General features: G+C 39.3%; 1 protein-coding gene and 1 pseudogene across 1 annotated transcript in view; one reads left to right on the top strand and one right to left on the bottom strand.

The window, feature by feature from the left end:
• Positions 1-787, top strand: part of LOC147605343 (uncharacterized) — a 1,316-nt gene extending 529 nt beyond the window's left edge. Inside the window, exon 2 of the mRNA XM_086793010.1 lies at positions 1-787. This exon is cut by the window's left edge and continues 271 nt beyond it. Coding sequence (XP_086649136.1) covers positions 1-617 — 617 coding nt within the window. The 3' untranslated portion in view covers positions 618-787.
• Positions 788-7,386: 6,599 nt separating this feature from the next.
• LOC147605342 (17.7 kDa class II heat shock protein pseudogene) lies at positions 7,387-7,719 on the bottom strand (annotated as a pseudogene).
• Positions 7,720-17,427: the final 9,708 nt, after the last annotated feature.

Here is a 17,427-nt window from a genome sequence, read left to right as displayed (position 1 = left end):
CCATCCTGGAGACCGCTCGAGTGACGGCGGGCTACAGCCCGGCTACCGGGCCCGGAAATTCGACCAACATAGCAGAGGCCACAAAGCAGCACGATGCGTTCCTCCGCTTTCTGGAAGAGGTGGACCAGTACTACGCGTATGTCAATCTGGAGGGGTTGGACACCCAACGCATCCAAAACACAAGGCACGACTGCGCCACCCTTCTCAATGCTGTGTCTTCCGTCGTTGAGGCGGCTCTGGGAGCCGCCGGCCAAGGCTTGACTGAGCGCATCCAGAATACCGTCAGGGCAGTTGCGGAGTACGTCACCAGCTCCAGCTCCTCCAATAGCGTGTATAATGTTGGCTACCAGAATGTGAATCTGCCGGCTCCCGTGGCCGGTCAGAATTCTAACCGAGACCCGACTACTGCCCTCTGCTTCAGTATCGTGGGAATGACCCGCGACGTGGTCAACGGGGTCTTTAAAACTACTACTGACACTAGTGATTATTTCTACATAACAGCTGCCACTTACCGCCTGAGAAGCTCGGCTATCATCGCGTATGCTGAGTATCTCGCGGGCTCCTCGATCATCCCAGCTGAGGATGTTGCCGCAGCCATGAATGCCGGCCGCCCATGAAAGTATCCGTGGCTAAAGCGTGTGAAGTCGTGTAACTAGGTTCTTTACTGTTTGTGTGTGTCTCTTTCTGGCGACCTTTTTCTAGGGTTTTAGGGGACTACCCACCCCCTTTGTGTTGGTGCCCTCATGTTTTTTAATGTAAAATTAAAATAAAATTAAAATGATGTGTACACGATTGAGTGATAGACCAATAGGCAAAGTTTGTTCCATAGATAATGCTCTGTGTGGTGTTATTTGTCCAAATATGGTCTATAGTGGATCCATATATAGTTACTCAATTGATTAATGCAGTCATATTCAATTTGCACATATTGTTTGAGCATTTTTATATGACTTGTTTTGCTTATGAAAAGTCTTATGTTCAAGTCTCCAAGGATGTGATGTAAGTTACTATGCTTTGGTTTTGTATGTTATGTAGCTGTTGCAAGCGGTCGATAATGATTTGTGTTTGTGAATGTGGAGGTTTGTAGACATTATTCTTGTTTTTTCATTTTTTGTTTCAAAAATTGTTAATAAGCACTTAGTCCCATAAGTTAGTATGTTATGTAGCTGTTAATAAGCACTCAGTCCCATAAGTTAGTATGTTATGTAGTTGTTGCAAGCATTTGATAATGTTGTGTTTAATTTCATATTGATATTCTTTTAAAATTTATTTCTTGCAACAATAATGTTGTGCTTAATTTCATAATGATATTCTTTTAATATTATTTCTTGTGTAGTATATTGCTATTTCGTGGCCATGCATCTTGTATATGAATATATTGAAATTCTTTTAATTTCATTTCTTGTGTAGTATATTGCTATTCCGTGCCCATCTTGTATATGAATATATTGAAATTTTGGTAGGTGTAGTATGTTGTCTTTGGTTGTATGTATTTCTTGAAGGCATAATATGCTCGGTGCTATGAGTTTGTATATGAATATATTGATTTGGTTGTATGTATTTCTTGAAGGCATAATATGCTCGTCGCTATGAGTTTGTATATGAATATATTGAAATTCTGCTAGGTGTAGTATGTTGTCTTTGGCTGTATGTATTATGTATTTCTTGAAGGCATAATATGCTCGTTGCTATGAGTTTGTATATGAATATATTGAAATTCTGCTAGGTTGTAGTATGTTGTCTTTGGCTGTATGTATTTCTTGAAGGCATAATATGCTTGCTACTATGAGTTGTATGTATTTCTTTGTATGAGTTGTATGTATTTCTTAAAGGCATAATATGCTTGCTGCTATGAGTTGTATGAGAGTTGTATGTATTTCTTTGTATGAGTTGTATGTATTTCTTTAAGGCATAATATCCTTACTGCTATGAGGTTGGTTGTTGTTGTCTTTGGCTGTATGTATTTCTTAAAGGCATAATATGCTTGCTGCTATGCGTTGTATGCATTTCTTTGTATGAGTTGTATGAGTTGTATGTATTTCTTGTTGTCTTTGGTTGTATGTATTTCTTGAAGGCATAATATGCTTGTTGCTATGAGTTGTACGAGAGTTGTATGTATTTCTTTGTATGAGTTGTATGTATTTCTTTAGGGCATAATGTCCTTACTGCTATGAGGTTGGTTGTTGATAATATATAGTTGTATGTATTTCTTGAAGGCATAATATCATTGATGTTGTATGTATTTCTTGAAGGCATATGTCCTTGTTACTTGGATGTTGATAATATATAGTTGTATGTATTTCTTGAAGGCACAATATCCTTGTTGATAATATAAGAAAAATATATTAATAATATCCTTGCTGATAATATATTTTTCTCACTTATTACAAATGATGTTTAGTGATTGAATATGCGTTTTCATGTTTTTGAACAATTCCTAGTTTTGTTGAATTTGCCATGTTGACTTTGTTTGTAGTTCTATTTCTTGAAGCACAGAGTGTCGAATTTGATGTGTTTTTGTTCAATTTTGTTTACTAAAGCATAAGTTGCTCGGGCCTTGTATCCTTGATAATGTAGTATATACTAGTTCATGCGTTCGGATGCTTATTGGGTCAAATGCTAGGGAATCTAGTGTTAGGCCTTGTGATTGATGAATTGTTCTAGCGGATGTTGGTTGTATTGGAAATTGTGTTCTTGTTATATTATGTTTAGTTGGTTTTTTTCAACTTGGAACTCCCTTAGTATTCGTGTCATTGTGTTTAGTTGGTTTTTTTCAACTTGAAACTCCCTTAGTATTTGTGTAATTGGTGTCCAAGTTCTAGCGAATGTTGGTTGTATTGGAAATTGTCTTCTTGTCATTGTGTTTAGTTGGTTTTTTTCAACTTGGAACTCCCTTAGTATTTCTGTAATTGGTGTCCAAGTGATCGATGTGTTCTTGTCATTGTCTTTAGCTGGTTTTTTTGAGCTTGGTTTTTTTAAACTTGGGAACTTCTTTTTGTGTGTGTAATTGGTGTCCAAGTGATTGATGAATTGTTCAAGCAGGTGTTGGTTGTATTGGAAATTGTCTTCTTGTCATTATGTTTAGTTGGTTTTTTTCTCTTTAAATGGCTTTGAATGGTTGTGTTTGATATCACGCATATGCATGTCTATCACTTTGAATGTGTTTTGTTCTATCAATGACTAGTAGTTCTAGCTATGTATATAGTGACGCTAGTTCTTATAGTTTCTCTAGAGATAAGCTTGTATGCTTCGTTATCAGTAAGGGCAGATGAACTGTGGAGTGTATTATAAAACCTCCAATGTGTAATTGGTGTCCCAAGTGATTAATGAATTGTTCTAGTGGATGTTGGTTGTATTGGAAACTGTGTTCTTGTCATTGTGTCTAGTTGGTTTTTTTCAGTTTGAAACTCCCTTTGTATGTGTAATTGGTGTCCAAGTGATCAATGTGTTCTTGTCATTGTGTTTAGCTGGTTTTTTTCAGCTTGGAAATTCCTTTGTATTTATGTAATTGGTGTCCAAGTGATCGATGAAGTGTCCAAGTTTGTGGGCTGGACACTTAATTCTTTATAAAGGTCTTTGTTATTGTAGTGTGTTCTACTTCTAGTACTCCAGAGAGTAGGTTTTTTCCTTGCGTTACTAAATCCCATGAATAATCCATCGGCCTCGTTCACAATTCCATCTAATATGTGTAGGTTACTAGAGCAGATTTCAATTATCATTTCCTTTTTTAAGCATATTTGAGAATGAAGCCTTGTTGTGCATTTTGAGTCGGTTGGTATTTTTATGGATTTGTTGCATGCGTTATGTTTTATGTCTATTGCATTGAGAAAATAAGGTTTTCCTTAGAATGTTCCTTAGAATGTTGAAAACTTCATTATTGTGTTTATCTTTTAGTATATTTGTATAGAATAAGTGAGGTGTGTGTTGTTTGCTATGTGATTGCTATTGATATTGCTTGTTTAAAGTTGCAATGTTGTTTTCTATGTGATTGCTATTGATATTTGCTTGTTTAAAGTTGTAATATCTTACAGTGTTCTATTTAGAATTTGAATGTATTCTTTGTGTTCTTGTTGCATCGGTTTGCTGAGCTCGTAGTATTCAATGTGTCGTCTCCAAATGGTATTTGCTGGTGTTAACTCTCTTGCTTTTTGTGTGAGGATCCAACTGTCTTTGATTGGGCTTGCTTGGGCTTGCTTGGCAAAGGTCGCCACAGAAGATGATGTCCACCTCTTTCAATGGCTCTGAATGGTTGTGTTTGATTTCACACATGTGCATGTCTATCACCACCATGAATGTGTTTTGTCCTACTAATGAAATCTCATCAATGACTAGTAGTTCTAGCTCTACATATAGTATTGCTAGTTCTTGTAGTTTTTCTAGAGATAAGCTTGTATGCTTTGTTATTAGTAAGGGCAGATGAAGTGTGGAGTGTTATAAAACCTCCAATGTTATATGCTACCTTGCTTGTGTATGCTAGTAATAGGGCTCTGAATTTGTCTATGTTCATGTGTAGTGTCGAAGTAGCATTTGTACTAAGAGCATTCCTTGAAAGGAATAGTTTGATTGGTTCTATTGGTTTGGTTCTTTTCTTTAGGGCAATATCGTCAATGAGTAAACATTGTTCGGGGTTTAGTTTTTGGTATAGCTCATGGTAGTAGTCGTTTTTTATTATTTTGTATGTTTTGCACATTGTTGTAGCGGCTATTTTCTTCTTCTGTGGTGTTTGCATATCTAATGCTAGATCATAATGTTGTGGTGGTGTTTGTTGTATTGTCGACGATGATGTATCTGATTCAACGCTTGGTTTGATTCTTTCATTTAGTGGTAGTATGGTTTTGTTAAACTTTGCCTTGTTATTTTCTATTGTTGCCTTGTTTACCATGTACAAGAAGTCGTGTCAGTTACCATTTGGTTTTTTTGACTCGTGTTCTTTTGATATGAATGGAAGGTACAACAAACAAAGTTCTCGACGATGATGTATCTCATTCAACGCTTGCTTTGATTCTTTCATTTAGTGGTAGTATGGTTTTGTTAAACTTTGCCTTATTTTCTATTGTTGCCTTGTTTACCATGTACAAGTCATGCCAGTTACCATTTGGTTTTTTTGACTCGTGTATTTTGATATGAATGGAAGGTACAACAAACAAAGTTCTCTATAGTGATTTTTGGGGTCCTTATTTTGATTGTAGTTGTTGAAGCGAATGATCCTCTCTTTTGTTTTTTGGGTTTTTTGTGTAGTAGTTTTGTAGCTGCTACAAAATTCTACCAAGCAAATTTCGGACATGCTGTGCTGTTTGTTCTTATACTTTGTGATAATTTCATCGCAAAATACCTTGGTGTCATTTGGACTCATTTTCTCTAGAAGCTTTCGTCGTTTTAGCATCATCAGAGTGCGTTCATCGGGTTCACTTGTGTTAATGTATGTGAACTCTCTAGTGCTACTTGTAAGTGGTAGGGAGAGTGCAATATAAACTGCTTGCTGTGCACTAATGTGCTGTGTGTTAAGCACTCTTTCATTGGCAAGAGCTCTTGTTTTAATGGATTGTGTGAGGGCATCGTTCACTGTAGTGGTTGTAGCCTTGTCAACTTTCTCCATGTACGATGTACAATATGCTGTAGGTCCATGTGGGTTGAGTATGAATTGGACATCAGTATTTGCATTCCACAGTGTTGAAATCCGTGGATTGAAGTTGTTTATGTAAATGTCTTTGGGGTGGCGGCGTAAGTACACTATTGGTTGTGTTATTTTACAATGTAGTGCGCATACATATTCATTCTCAGTGAGTCCGAGTTGCAAAAAAGCTTGGAAGTTTAGGTTTAATGTGTTAGGTTCTTTTAGAGCCTTTTCAAAATTTTTGAAGTTATCCAAAACGACAGCTTATTTCTCTTTAGACAGTCCTTTCTGTGCCTGTGTTTCTGGATTTCTCTCTGGAAGATCCAACAATGTAATATCAGTTGTTATGTAGGAGTCTATGAACTTTATGACTTCTCCCATCGTAGAATCGGTTAAAGATGGTGCGCCGCTTATCCATAACAATCCATGGTCATGTTGGCTTTCTCTATTTTGGAACTCTGTTATGAAGTAGTCCATCACCTCACCGATGATCGTGTCATTCTTTTGAAGAAGTTTCTTGAGTGCTTCAAACCGATGGACATAGTATTGTGCTGTCGTCACAGGGTCTGAGCGTATTAAGTCGCACAACTGTGCTGGGTTTTTTGGATTTTGCAATGTTAACATGGGATTATGTAGTGTTTTTAGGCACCCTACCAATAGATCCCACAACCTTTTCGTTGTTGACAGCGTGACGAAGAAAGTTGGCGCACCTAACTGACGTATCATGTTTTTCTTTAGCTTATTTTTGTAGTCCATTGATGTTCGCAAGCACACAAAGTCTTTGTACCCGATGTTTGATTGCAACATTCTCTCAATGTTTGTGTTGGCAATTGCATCTTTAACAGATAGAGTCCTCGCTTTTAGCTTTCCTTTTTGCATGTAGAATATAGTACTTGTTTTGTTATTATTTTCATTGCTTTAAAGAACAAGTTTTCGATCGATAGAGCAAATCTACGGTCAATATTTTTTAATTCCCAGTGTGCAATGGTTTGATAAGATGTGCTTGTCCGAATATTATATTTTCTGGGTTGGCCAACAAATAAATTAGGAAAAGCAAGCTCCTTGTAATATTTGTCTTTTGAAAAGCCTAGTGGAGAGTAACCCTTAGAAGGCGCAACGTTGATGACCTTATCTTCAAAATCAATTACTTGTTGGCTTATGTAAATTCCGTGGACCATAGTGTATGTGTCGCGACGTCCATGTCAATTTCATCTACAACACTGGTGTTGTTATCAGCATGGTCTTTGTTGCAATTCTATTGCAAGCCAACAGTGTGCTGAAACCAACTTGAGTTTAATGTTACGTTGTTTTTCTCGTATAACGCTATCTTTAATAGCTTGTTTAGTGCACGCATTGTCAATGATGGACGTACTAGCCCACATAGGTAGCTGTGATTGTACTCTAACTTTCGCTTTAACAAAACTATGATTGTTGCGGTGTCATCAATAAAACATGGCAAAACTGTTTGTGCCCTTTCAACATCTGCAAAGACATTTACAATACTTCCTCGCATTCCATATTGCCCCTCATATGATAGCTCTTGTATTTGGGAGAATAGTATTTTGATTGATATAAGGCAGGCTTCAATGTTGTTTAGTAATGATACATAATGAGTTCGCGGGGACATGCACATGCTTGCATTATTAAATTATTAAATAAAATTATTTTTATTGCTTACAAATAAAATATTAACTTTTGTTAAAGTTTATTGTTATTATTAATTTGTGTTATGTGTGATGCACGTGCAGGTGTGCCAACTTACTTGTTGCCGGTCAGGTACTTCCGAAGCTTGAGCCCACTTGAACATCGAATGTTTTGGGCTTGTGCGGCTCAGGGGCAGGCATTTTGGGCACCACGATGGTAAGCACACCGTCTTGGCAGGCCGCAGAGATGGCCTCCAAATTGACGTGGCTAGGCAGGTTGAACTTGCGCATGAACCTGCCCGCCGGCCTCTCCACGTGAACGTATTTAACGTCTACCTCTTTGGCATCAATATTGTCTCGCTTCCTCTCCCCACTAATCTTCAAGACAGTGTCGTTTTCGATCTGGACCTTCACTTCTATGTTTCGGAGGCCCGGCACGTCCACCGGTGTACTCGCAGCCATGTCGTCTTCTCAGGTTTCCTTCGGGTTCATAGAGAACTGCCCGGACTCGGAAGTTAAAACGCGAGTGGACGAGGCGGATTCAGAGGTTTTGGTTGGCTTGCGAAGGTGGCGATGCTGAAGGCGGAAGCATGCAAGGCAGGCACCACAAGCACTCCAGGAAAGAGGCTCTGATACCATGTGGAAATTAAGGGAGGAAGCTACAGCCATGCTGGTGTTGCCATGGCTGCAGCATACACGAGAGCGAGAGCGAGAGCGAGAAGGAGACGCGCTCACAGTTGTGAATCGTTGTTAATTAATTGATCGATTGGTTACATGTATATAGAAGTAGAAGCACCCATTCATTTGCATCACTTCGTCATGGGCGTTCACACTCGTATAGTGGACACGAGCATTAATTCCAACAGGAACTTGCTGTCTTCTAATTTGCTTTGAACAAAGGCTACACAAACAGTGCTTGCTGTCGATACTTGCGTACGAGATGATCTGATGCAACTGCAGCAATTCAATTTTTTTACTTGTCAGTGATGTCAATCATTCTTTTGAAAGTTAGCGTGTTATAGCATGCACATACATATTTGGGGGTGTTCTTAACTTTATTATTATATAGTTCATTTGCAGAATGTCTTTGCCTCAGTTTCTTTGCTGTTTCTCTCCATTCTATGAGTAATTGTTTAGTCTTTGGTTGTTGTTGTGATCAGATACTAACACATTTTTTTCCCTTTTCATTGGACAGTGTTCAAAATCCGTGTTGGTTGCATATGAAGGTGCTATACTGTTTTTGACCCTGTAGATTTTATTAATTATTGCAGTAAGAGAATAAGTGGACGTTGTAGACATTGATAAGAACTTCAAACCTATGTCCTTTGCTGAGTTTCGCATGGAAGCATGCACTAATTGGTTTAAATGCTCTTCATCTTCGGCTATCCATACGACTTGAGGCACTCAAAACTTATTTATTATATTTACAAGGTGCAGAGAAGTACATCGAAAGCTTTGCAAGTAATGAAAAACAAAATGAGGGCGTGAGCGGCTCCTCCACACAGTCAAAGCTAGCAAACTGAAAGCATGAAGTTGTTTTCAAAGCAGTCACTCAGCATCAAAAGCTATGACGTGTCTGGTGAAGTAGCCAGTGGGCTTCAGCTCTAGAAGCATTGATCGGATGCGCATGATGTTGTCGTCATAGAGTGCTATGAATGGAACTTCCAGAGAAAGGACATCATCAACATGCGAGCCTCTGATTTACACTGCAATGTTCGAACCGTCGTCCATAAGGATTTTGCCCTTCAAAGATGCTGTGCATAAAACTTCATGTGGCGAATCGCATGTGAAGCAAAAAGGCTTGGCTGAATCCCTGCTCACACGGCTTCCAGAGCATATAGAGCAAACATAGTCCACTAGTTGGCCATTTAAAGTAGTGAAATGTAAAATACCATGGACCTGGCAAGAAATTAATGTCCATTAGAGTGGGAAGTAAAACAATGCGTTGGCATTTAGAAACATCAAATCAAATATTACCCTTCGACCATGTCCTAGTCCAGAGACTTGGTTGATAAACACTTGCTGTAGTTCCTCCCTTTGATTGCCTTCGGGAACATCTCCCAATATCGTGAAGACAAAGACAATAATGAATCATGTACGAGATGTTTCTCAGAGTGTGCATAGCTATGCCATTATCGTGGAATTCTTGAATAAGCTGTGCTTGAACACTCCTACGTTCGTTTACAAAGGCCAACTATTCAAAGAAACTATATTAGTTTAGTAAAGCAGAACTACTATCTTCAAGAGGAATGTAGCAACAAAGAATACACAAGTGTCAATGAACAAGCAGAAGAGGTTCAATGAAGTTACGATTGCTCTATCTTCATTGTTGCGAGGTCCATCCGCAATGATAATTTGATCATTGGAGCTGCCCTTTGAGTCGACCTTGATCACCAGAAACGCAATCATCCCAGCAACACTGGAAATATTGCCTGAACCAGACTTTATAGCCGATGAAGCCCAAGGGAAATATAATGCAATGGTCGTCTCTGGAAGAAAGGCAATACTACCCTCAAAAGGCTCCCCACGAATGACTGCGGTGGTGGCATTGATGTGTAGAGAGTAGCTAGCTGTCCCACCCTCTCCAGTAGCCTTTGGTAGCACGGTTGCTCCCTCAATGCGGTAGAAACAATCTAGCTCTAGGTAATCTCTATATTGTTCTACAAATGCATGAGGAACAACGAGGTTATGGTGTCACAGTTGCGCCAATCGGTTAAATCGACACGAATGCATATAGGGTAATTTGGATTGCGTGCTCTGAATGTGCCATACTTAGGTAACAGCTTGCACTCAAAGGCAAAACGGTGTCATATGAACTCAGATAGAAGGTCTATGGATAGTGTGGGAAGTGAGTTTCCTTCAGCAACAAAGTTCTCACCTAAAGGCACAATGGGACCAGCACTATATTGCCTACTATGTAGAGGAGGTATATTGGATACCCTTTCTCTCATTGGTGGGCTCGAAGTTATGTCATCATGCGTGTCTACTTTCATGCATGGCCTTTTTGATGCTGAAAACGGGCAAAAAGGCTGAAAACGGGGGGGGGAAAAGAAAACTGTGAGAAGCTGCTATGAAACTCTACTATCGAGATAATTGTTTTGAAATTGTATGATGCAAAAATTTAAAAAGGTTTGAAATAATTCATTTAGTTTTAAGATGGGATAAAAGAAGTAACCAACATAAGAAGAGAAATAATTACACCACATAATAATCAGTACTAAAAACAAAATTTAATGTTGCAAGCATTGCATAAGAGAACTTAAAGAAATTGATATTAAGTGTCTTCCATATTTCCTTTATTTCATAAAAGTTGGAAGTAGCAGTACATCATATCAAAACTATAAAAAGCTATGACTGCTTTACGCTGTGATAACCACTGTATACTAAACTTTGGTAATGATAATGGACATCTTGAACAATTACAAAATTGTTAGCACATGACAACAACCATTGTGCGTGGTACAGTGTGCAGATAAACGGCAATTTTTAAAGAAGTACCATGTAGGTGAAATGCAAATAGTTACTAGCCATAAAGAATATTTAAAGAATAAAACACTGCTACGAAAACGTGAAGAACAAAGAGTTGAACCAGACGACTCATTTGTTTTGATCTCTTGCAAAACTTAATCTTTCTGTACATTTCTCACAAATGTGTTTTCCTATCTTCTTTGTTTCTAGAACAATGGCTTGTATCCCAAGATGATGGGCAGATAACTGCAGTAGATTATGCAAAGACTGCTAGTAGAGCCACTACAAGACGTCAAGCTATTGTGGATTGGGACTTTCGGCATATTTTGGACAGTAGTCATTCCATCAAGAGATGGCATATCTTCCTTACTAAGCTGCTGAGGGGAGCTTTTAATCATTTAGCTTATATGCATTGTAAGGACGATTACACCATAGTCTTGACCCTGTCGAATTCTCGAGTACAGAGAAAAGACATGCATATTGAATCTATGTCAAAGACAACATGATAGTTAAGAGCGACAAAAGCTCTAATACCTTCCTCATAGGCAAATTTTATAGCACTCTGAAACGATCTCTTTAATGTTTGCTTGTCTTTTCTACCCTGCGCAGGGTGTAGTGGACGAAAGTAGGTAGGGAAAGCTGTGGTAAAGATGTGAATTAAAAGGCAAAGTACGTAGGTGAAGCTTGTAAAATGCAAAGGACTACAACATTTACAATGTAGCTATGAAAAATAAATACCTTGTATAGTTTGATTGTTGTGTGTCAAGCGAGCACCTTCGTTAATCGGACGCTTCCCCAACCAGACTTCCATTCGTTTAGCCTTTGCAGCAGCAGGATCGTAGAAGGGCGCTGCATTCAATTGAATGAAATCATGACTGTGGTGTCAAGCAAAGAAATAGAAAGAAATTGAGATGATGAGGCAAAAACTAATGCTAACAGAAATGGAGCCATTAGGACCTCAATGGAAGGCTTCTTGGGCCCTTTTATTTGGCAGTTTAAGGAGTCAAACCTTTTCTCTTAAGAAGAAACGTTTTCTAATTAGAAGCTTCAAAACGGCTACTTTATTCGAATTTGAATTTTGGGGGAAAAATGGAATTTAAAATCTAGCAGACAAAACCATATCATGTAACATATCTATGGAAAGCTCTTGATGCGTAGATCACGGATCTATAATCTCCGCTCAAATCGGAGCTTGTATGTAGAAGTTATGGAGGTCCGAAAATTGTAAAATTGCCTCCCCCCTGTTTGGGGGAAAAAGTGCACCCTTTGACCACTCTTACACCTCTCTTACAAACCCAACATTTCAGTCCACATGGCAACCCCCCATTTGGCTATTTCTTAATCACCTTGATTAGGCTTGGGCAAATTAAAGGGCCCAAGAAGACCCCATTCACTTCCTAATGTCAATCAAAAACGAATTCCACAGTGTAAGCTTCTTGCATAGCATTCTCTTATAATCTACATACTACTTTATTTGGACTTTTTAAAATTGGCTAGTAACTTAACAAGTAGGAATCCCTCTGTGCTTTGGTAATAGTGAATCTACCAATGAGAATTCTCACCACTGTCATGAGTTTCTTGCATAACGTCACTCAGCCTATTTTTGTTAGAGTCTTCGGAATCATTGATGTAGAATTGGGAACTGTCGAATTCTTCCTTGACTGCAAAGCAGATTGTCGTCGCCTTCTTTCACTGCAATCAAGCTTGCTTCGTTTGGCACATCACTCATCCGAAAATCAAGATCCTATACTTCTTGCTTGACTTCAACCAATAATTCTCCACCTGCACAATCGCAAAGAAATTTGTAAGCTAAATACCATATATAATTACACGAGATTGCTAAGATTACTACCTTCTAACTACACGCGTATGATGAATCCCACCAATTCTATCTTCCACTTTTTCTTCGCCAACGGGTATGTTACCAGATTCCAAGTACTCTTCAAATTCTGCAAAGGAAGGAAGTGAAGATGAAGTTCGAAGACAAACTACCCTCTTCAAACTTCATGCTATCACTGTCCATGGATTCTGAAGGGATAATTGGCTCTAGGGCCATCACAAGGATATGGAACATATTTCTAAAGATCAAAAGTAGATTTCAAGGCAACGTAACGACTGTAGAACAAGGTGTATGGACTGACAATTCGTAAGCGAGGCACTCCCTTTTATATCTGTGCTTGTCGAGAGGATCTTCAAGTAGCTCTTTGCAAATCCAACGCGCAAAGTCGACCGCCATGTACCATCCCGATTTGGAAGACGAAACCACATAGGTCGATGTCTGCCTGCTGTGGCAAGTGCAAGGTTCTACCAATAGATGAATGGCACAAACAGAGAATACACATAACAAGAGTTCCAATAGCGCTGGCAGCTCCATCCATTCATGGACACCTCCGAACGAAAAAGCAGGGATAACCTAACAAAATAGGTGGCCTCTCCCCCTCATAGTATTCATGGCTTCTTACGTCCACGAAAAGCTACCAAACCTTCAATTTTAATTCGTTCTTCAACATCTGAGCTGCCAATCAACTCTCACCTCCACGAAAAGCTGGAAAACCTTGGACTTTCATTCGTCGATGTGTGACCTACATCGACGCACCGCAATTGGTATGTTCTTGCATGAAGCACTGGCTCGTTTTCGTCGTGTCTGGATACCGAGAAGACAGAGCATGTGCCTCTTCTTCTGTTTGGAGAAGCTGCAATGTTGCATGCATGCAGCTTCTTCCTTGATTGGAGGACAACTACCAAATGATGTGAGAGTTTACCTAGTAGTAGCAGATCATGGTAGAAACAAACACCTACCAAGAATACAATGGCGCAGCAGGACTAGCACGTGCTTTGCGTTGACAACCAATCACACCCTTGCACGACTCAAAAAACGATTAACGTAACCCATGCAAAACTGCCACGCACCCACCCAAAATTAGGATTTTATCATCTTTCCAAGGCCAAAACGATTACTATAGCCTCTCCCTCCGGGCAGGCTAAAAATTTCTTTTCTAATAAAAAGTGCCCTTTAATTTAAAAACACAATGCATCTTTTCTTCAAGGAGTTATGGATTTGTATGCCCACTTTTAAAATCAACGGCTTATGAACTCAAACAAAGCATCTCTCTCTCTCTCTCTCTCTCTCTCTCTCTCTCTCTCTCTCTCAGAAGAAGAGACATGAACGAGGGCACTATTATAGCGGCATGCAAAAAATTGATTGTGGGGTTGTTGAGTGATGAGGACACTATGTATAAACCCTCTATCGCGTGCATTCAAGGCTATTTATAAAATCCTTTACTTTGTGAATTTTGCATTTATAAAATAAACCTTTTTTTTCAACCTATAAATTTTTTTCAAAGATATTTTTTGTAGCACCTTTTGTATGTGAAAATGTGAGACAATGGAATTAAATAACCCTTTATGTTGCACTCACGTGATATAAAGTCACATATGGTTGAGTGACCCCCTCGAGGGAAGAGGGAGCTAAGTGTGGGGATTGTAGGCTAATGCGAGCATGCTTGAGGGAGGATCGAGTCACTTGCCACATAAGCCAATGCTTGAAGCAACCTTCTTGATGCATACGAAAGTGTGCTCAAGTGTGCTCGTTAGGACTAATGTCTCAATAAGACTCTCTCTCATCCCTTCGAAATTTTTTGCACATACCTTAATGTTATGCAACATAATAGTCTAACAAGCATGTTGTACTATTAGGTATTCCTGTTTGTATGCATGCCTTGTGCATGGAACCTTGAAGATAGGACCAACACAATGTTAGAAGTCATTCAAGCGTCCTATGTAGAGTAAGAGATGGTATAAGCTTATAGTATTAGCCCCTCCAAACAAGGATCGCACCCATTCACGTATAGATCCATGTTGTTTTCTTGCTCATTTGCTCGACGTGCATAAGAATCATTTGCAAGCAACCTTTTGCTTTAGATCGGACTCGAGTATTCCTTGAACCAAGAATGAAATCAACTCTCTTCACCTTGAGAAATGGATATACTTGGCGCTCCACCAGCTCTGTTGTGTTGCCATGCTTGCCCCCTGATTGGATTGGATGATGCTCAAGCATGATTTCCCATGTTGCGTTCGAAGATCCGAGGCTTGTGGGCAGAAACTATGCATCACCAAAAACGTAAAAAAGTTTTGCTGCAAATCTTAGCATCAGTGCTTATTCTCCGACGTGCACGAGTCAATGGGGGTTGCAGATGGGCAACCAACTATTTGATTAGTACCTTTTGCTTGCTCAGATATTCATCCTTGGGCTCAACACCTCGCAATCGTAATGCTACTCTGTGTCTAGCCAATACCTTTTAACAAACGGATTTGTGTGATAGAAGTCGATGTATATTGCATATATCATTATTCACTAGACTAGTTGTGAACCCGTGCTTCGCATGGGTATTGTAGAAATTGTACCGTAAGATCGGTTTAGAACAAAGACAATGATATGTGAATGAAGCACATTATCGCCTTTCTATAGACACCATTCGGTATCCTCTATCAATATAGCTCCATTAATAGTTAGATCATTGTTGGATTCATGATTGCTCTTTATTTCTCCTTTTGCAGGCATTGGGATAAATTGCATGATGATATGCTTTGAAGCAATCAATTTGTAACAACAAATTTCTTTGACAATCTCATTTTGTGAAATCCAACCAGCAATGCAATTTTGCTGGTAGAATTATTCTAAACCTATGTACAGCACAGACAAAACGTTCATGTTTGAGGTAAAAAATGGGCACACTTTAATATTGTAAAAAATCTAAAGAAAGTCCAGTAAGAGAAGAATCGTAAAATGGTATTTCCAACAGAAGTAAAAATCTATAGGTTCACTCTTAACCTCTGAGATTTAAAAATCCAAGTGCCCAAATGTTAAAATGGTCATTTGGATTGAATGTACTGCATGCATGTAAGTATCAAACTTGATTTCTTGAAGAATATTAGTGTGGAGACGCTTCAATCCCCATTGAGATCTTGCCGATACTACTGATGTTCATTCCACAAATATGTCGGTAGCAAGCAGCCGAGAAATTTAATTAAAGAGAAGCTTTCCATAGGAGCCTTGCAACTAAGGAAAGTAATGCCCTTTGGATACTTAGCAGCTCTATGGCTGGGGGGGACGGAAGGCAAGAAAGAGCAAAGATAAGGGGGTTTTGCCCAAATATATCTTACAACAACAACCCCCTTTCTAGTCTACGTGGTTTTGTTTTAATTGAACGCATGAATCATATTTGCTTGTCTTGGATCTATTGCTGATTGCACGAGGCATATCAAAGATTACATGGAGATGAAAGCTATTCAATATCCACGGATAGTGAAGTGGATATGTGCCAATAACCATGTATATTATCAGAAAATTGCATGAAGTAATCAAATAAATCCAAACTTATGTCTTTTATGTTCAACTATTGTAGTGAATTTACACAGAGCGGAAAAGTAAATGAGCTGCATAAAGTGGTTGCCTTATCAAACAACAAAGTCACAATGATCCTAGCTAGGTACACTTTAACAGCAAGGCTTTGACAGCAGCCCCAGGTTGTTAGCAGTACAACTCTTTGATTGCACTTGTGTGTCAGCACCACAGAACTTGTGCTTCCTTTTTATATAGCATAGATTAGGGAGAATAATCACTTATAGAGCTCTTGGAAGAGATTCTGCTTGGACTATTGTATCAAGCAAAGGCTAACATCGAAATTCATGCACAAGACCACAAGACAATTGGACACAGCTGTGGGGATACTCCTTATTCCAATCCACACCGGAACAAGCTCTTCTCGTCAGACATGGCCTGAAGCACGCCTTCCCAAATATCAAAGACATGACTGTGTAAAGTTTGTGATGCTGGGCGGCGATAACCAAATCATGGCTTGTTTTTGGCCAAAATTGGCGTCCGTCAAGCTCGTTCTGCCCAAGACTCTGAGCTGCAAGCCTTTCTACAAAGCTACCACTGCCAAACGAAGGGTGGATTAGGAGGGTTCCTGCTCTCTGCGAAAGAAGGTGGATACCAATGTCATGGGGCTGGGCGTTACGTCCGAGCTTTTTTGGAGAGCTTCTGAGAGCTCAGGAGCATCAGTTGACCACCAAGGAGCATCACAATAGCTACTTATGGACGCTTCATACTGAAAGTGCATAGGAAAGACAAAGATCGAGTTTTGTTTCTTACCTCGAATTACCAAAGATCGAGTTTCGAATACATCGGGGTCTCGTGTCTTTCAAGCACCCATCTACTTTTTGAAAACTTTAGGGCTTGATCCTAAGTGTATGTTGGAAATCATCGTAGACTTGCAGGCATTGCCCTCGTGAATTGGAAATCATAGCAGGGCAACGAATTCTACAAAAGCGTGGAAGGATGGGTATCTCCTATATGGGACGTTGTAGTGTCTAGATGCTTGGAGTCAAGAATGCAGAAGCAAACATAAATCTGGAGCAGCGCGGAAGCAAACATGAATCTGGAGCGTTGCTGCATGCAATGTTCCACCACAACCGGAAGAGGAGACACTCCATATTTGGCCCGTGCATGCTTGTTGCTAGAAAAAGCAATCCTGATTCGGACTAACTAAAGAAAGAAAGACTAGTGTTAAAAAATCTATGACATCATAATTTGAAAAAAGAAAAACATATGACATCAGAATTTGAAATCAGATGTGATGCGAAAAATGGATGTGGGGGGTAGTAAACCACCCCTCTAGCAATTGCCCTTTGGGAAATGCT

The sequence above is a fragment of the Cibotium barometz genome, chromosome 59, assembly GCF_041138505.1.
Source record: "Cibotium barometz isolate CiBa-2024 chromosome 59, ASM4113850v1, whole genome shotgun sequence".
Lineage (NCBI taxonomy): Eukaryota > Viridiplantae > Streptophyta > Polypodiopsida > Cyatheales > Cibotiaceae > Cibotium > Cibotium barometz.
The sequence above is the reverse complement of the archived record's forward strand: the minus strand, read 5'-3'. Positions and strand labels throughout refer to the sequence as shown.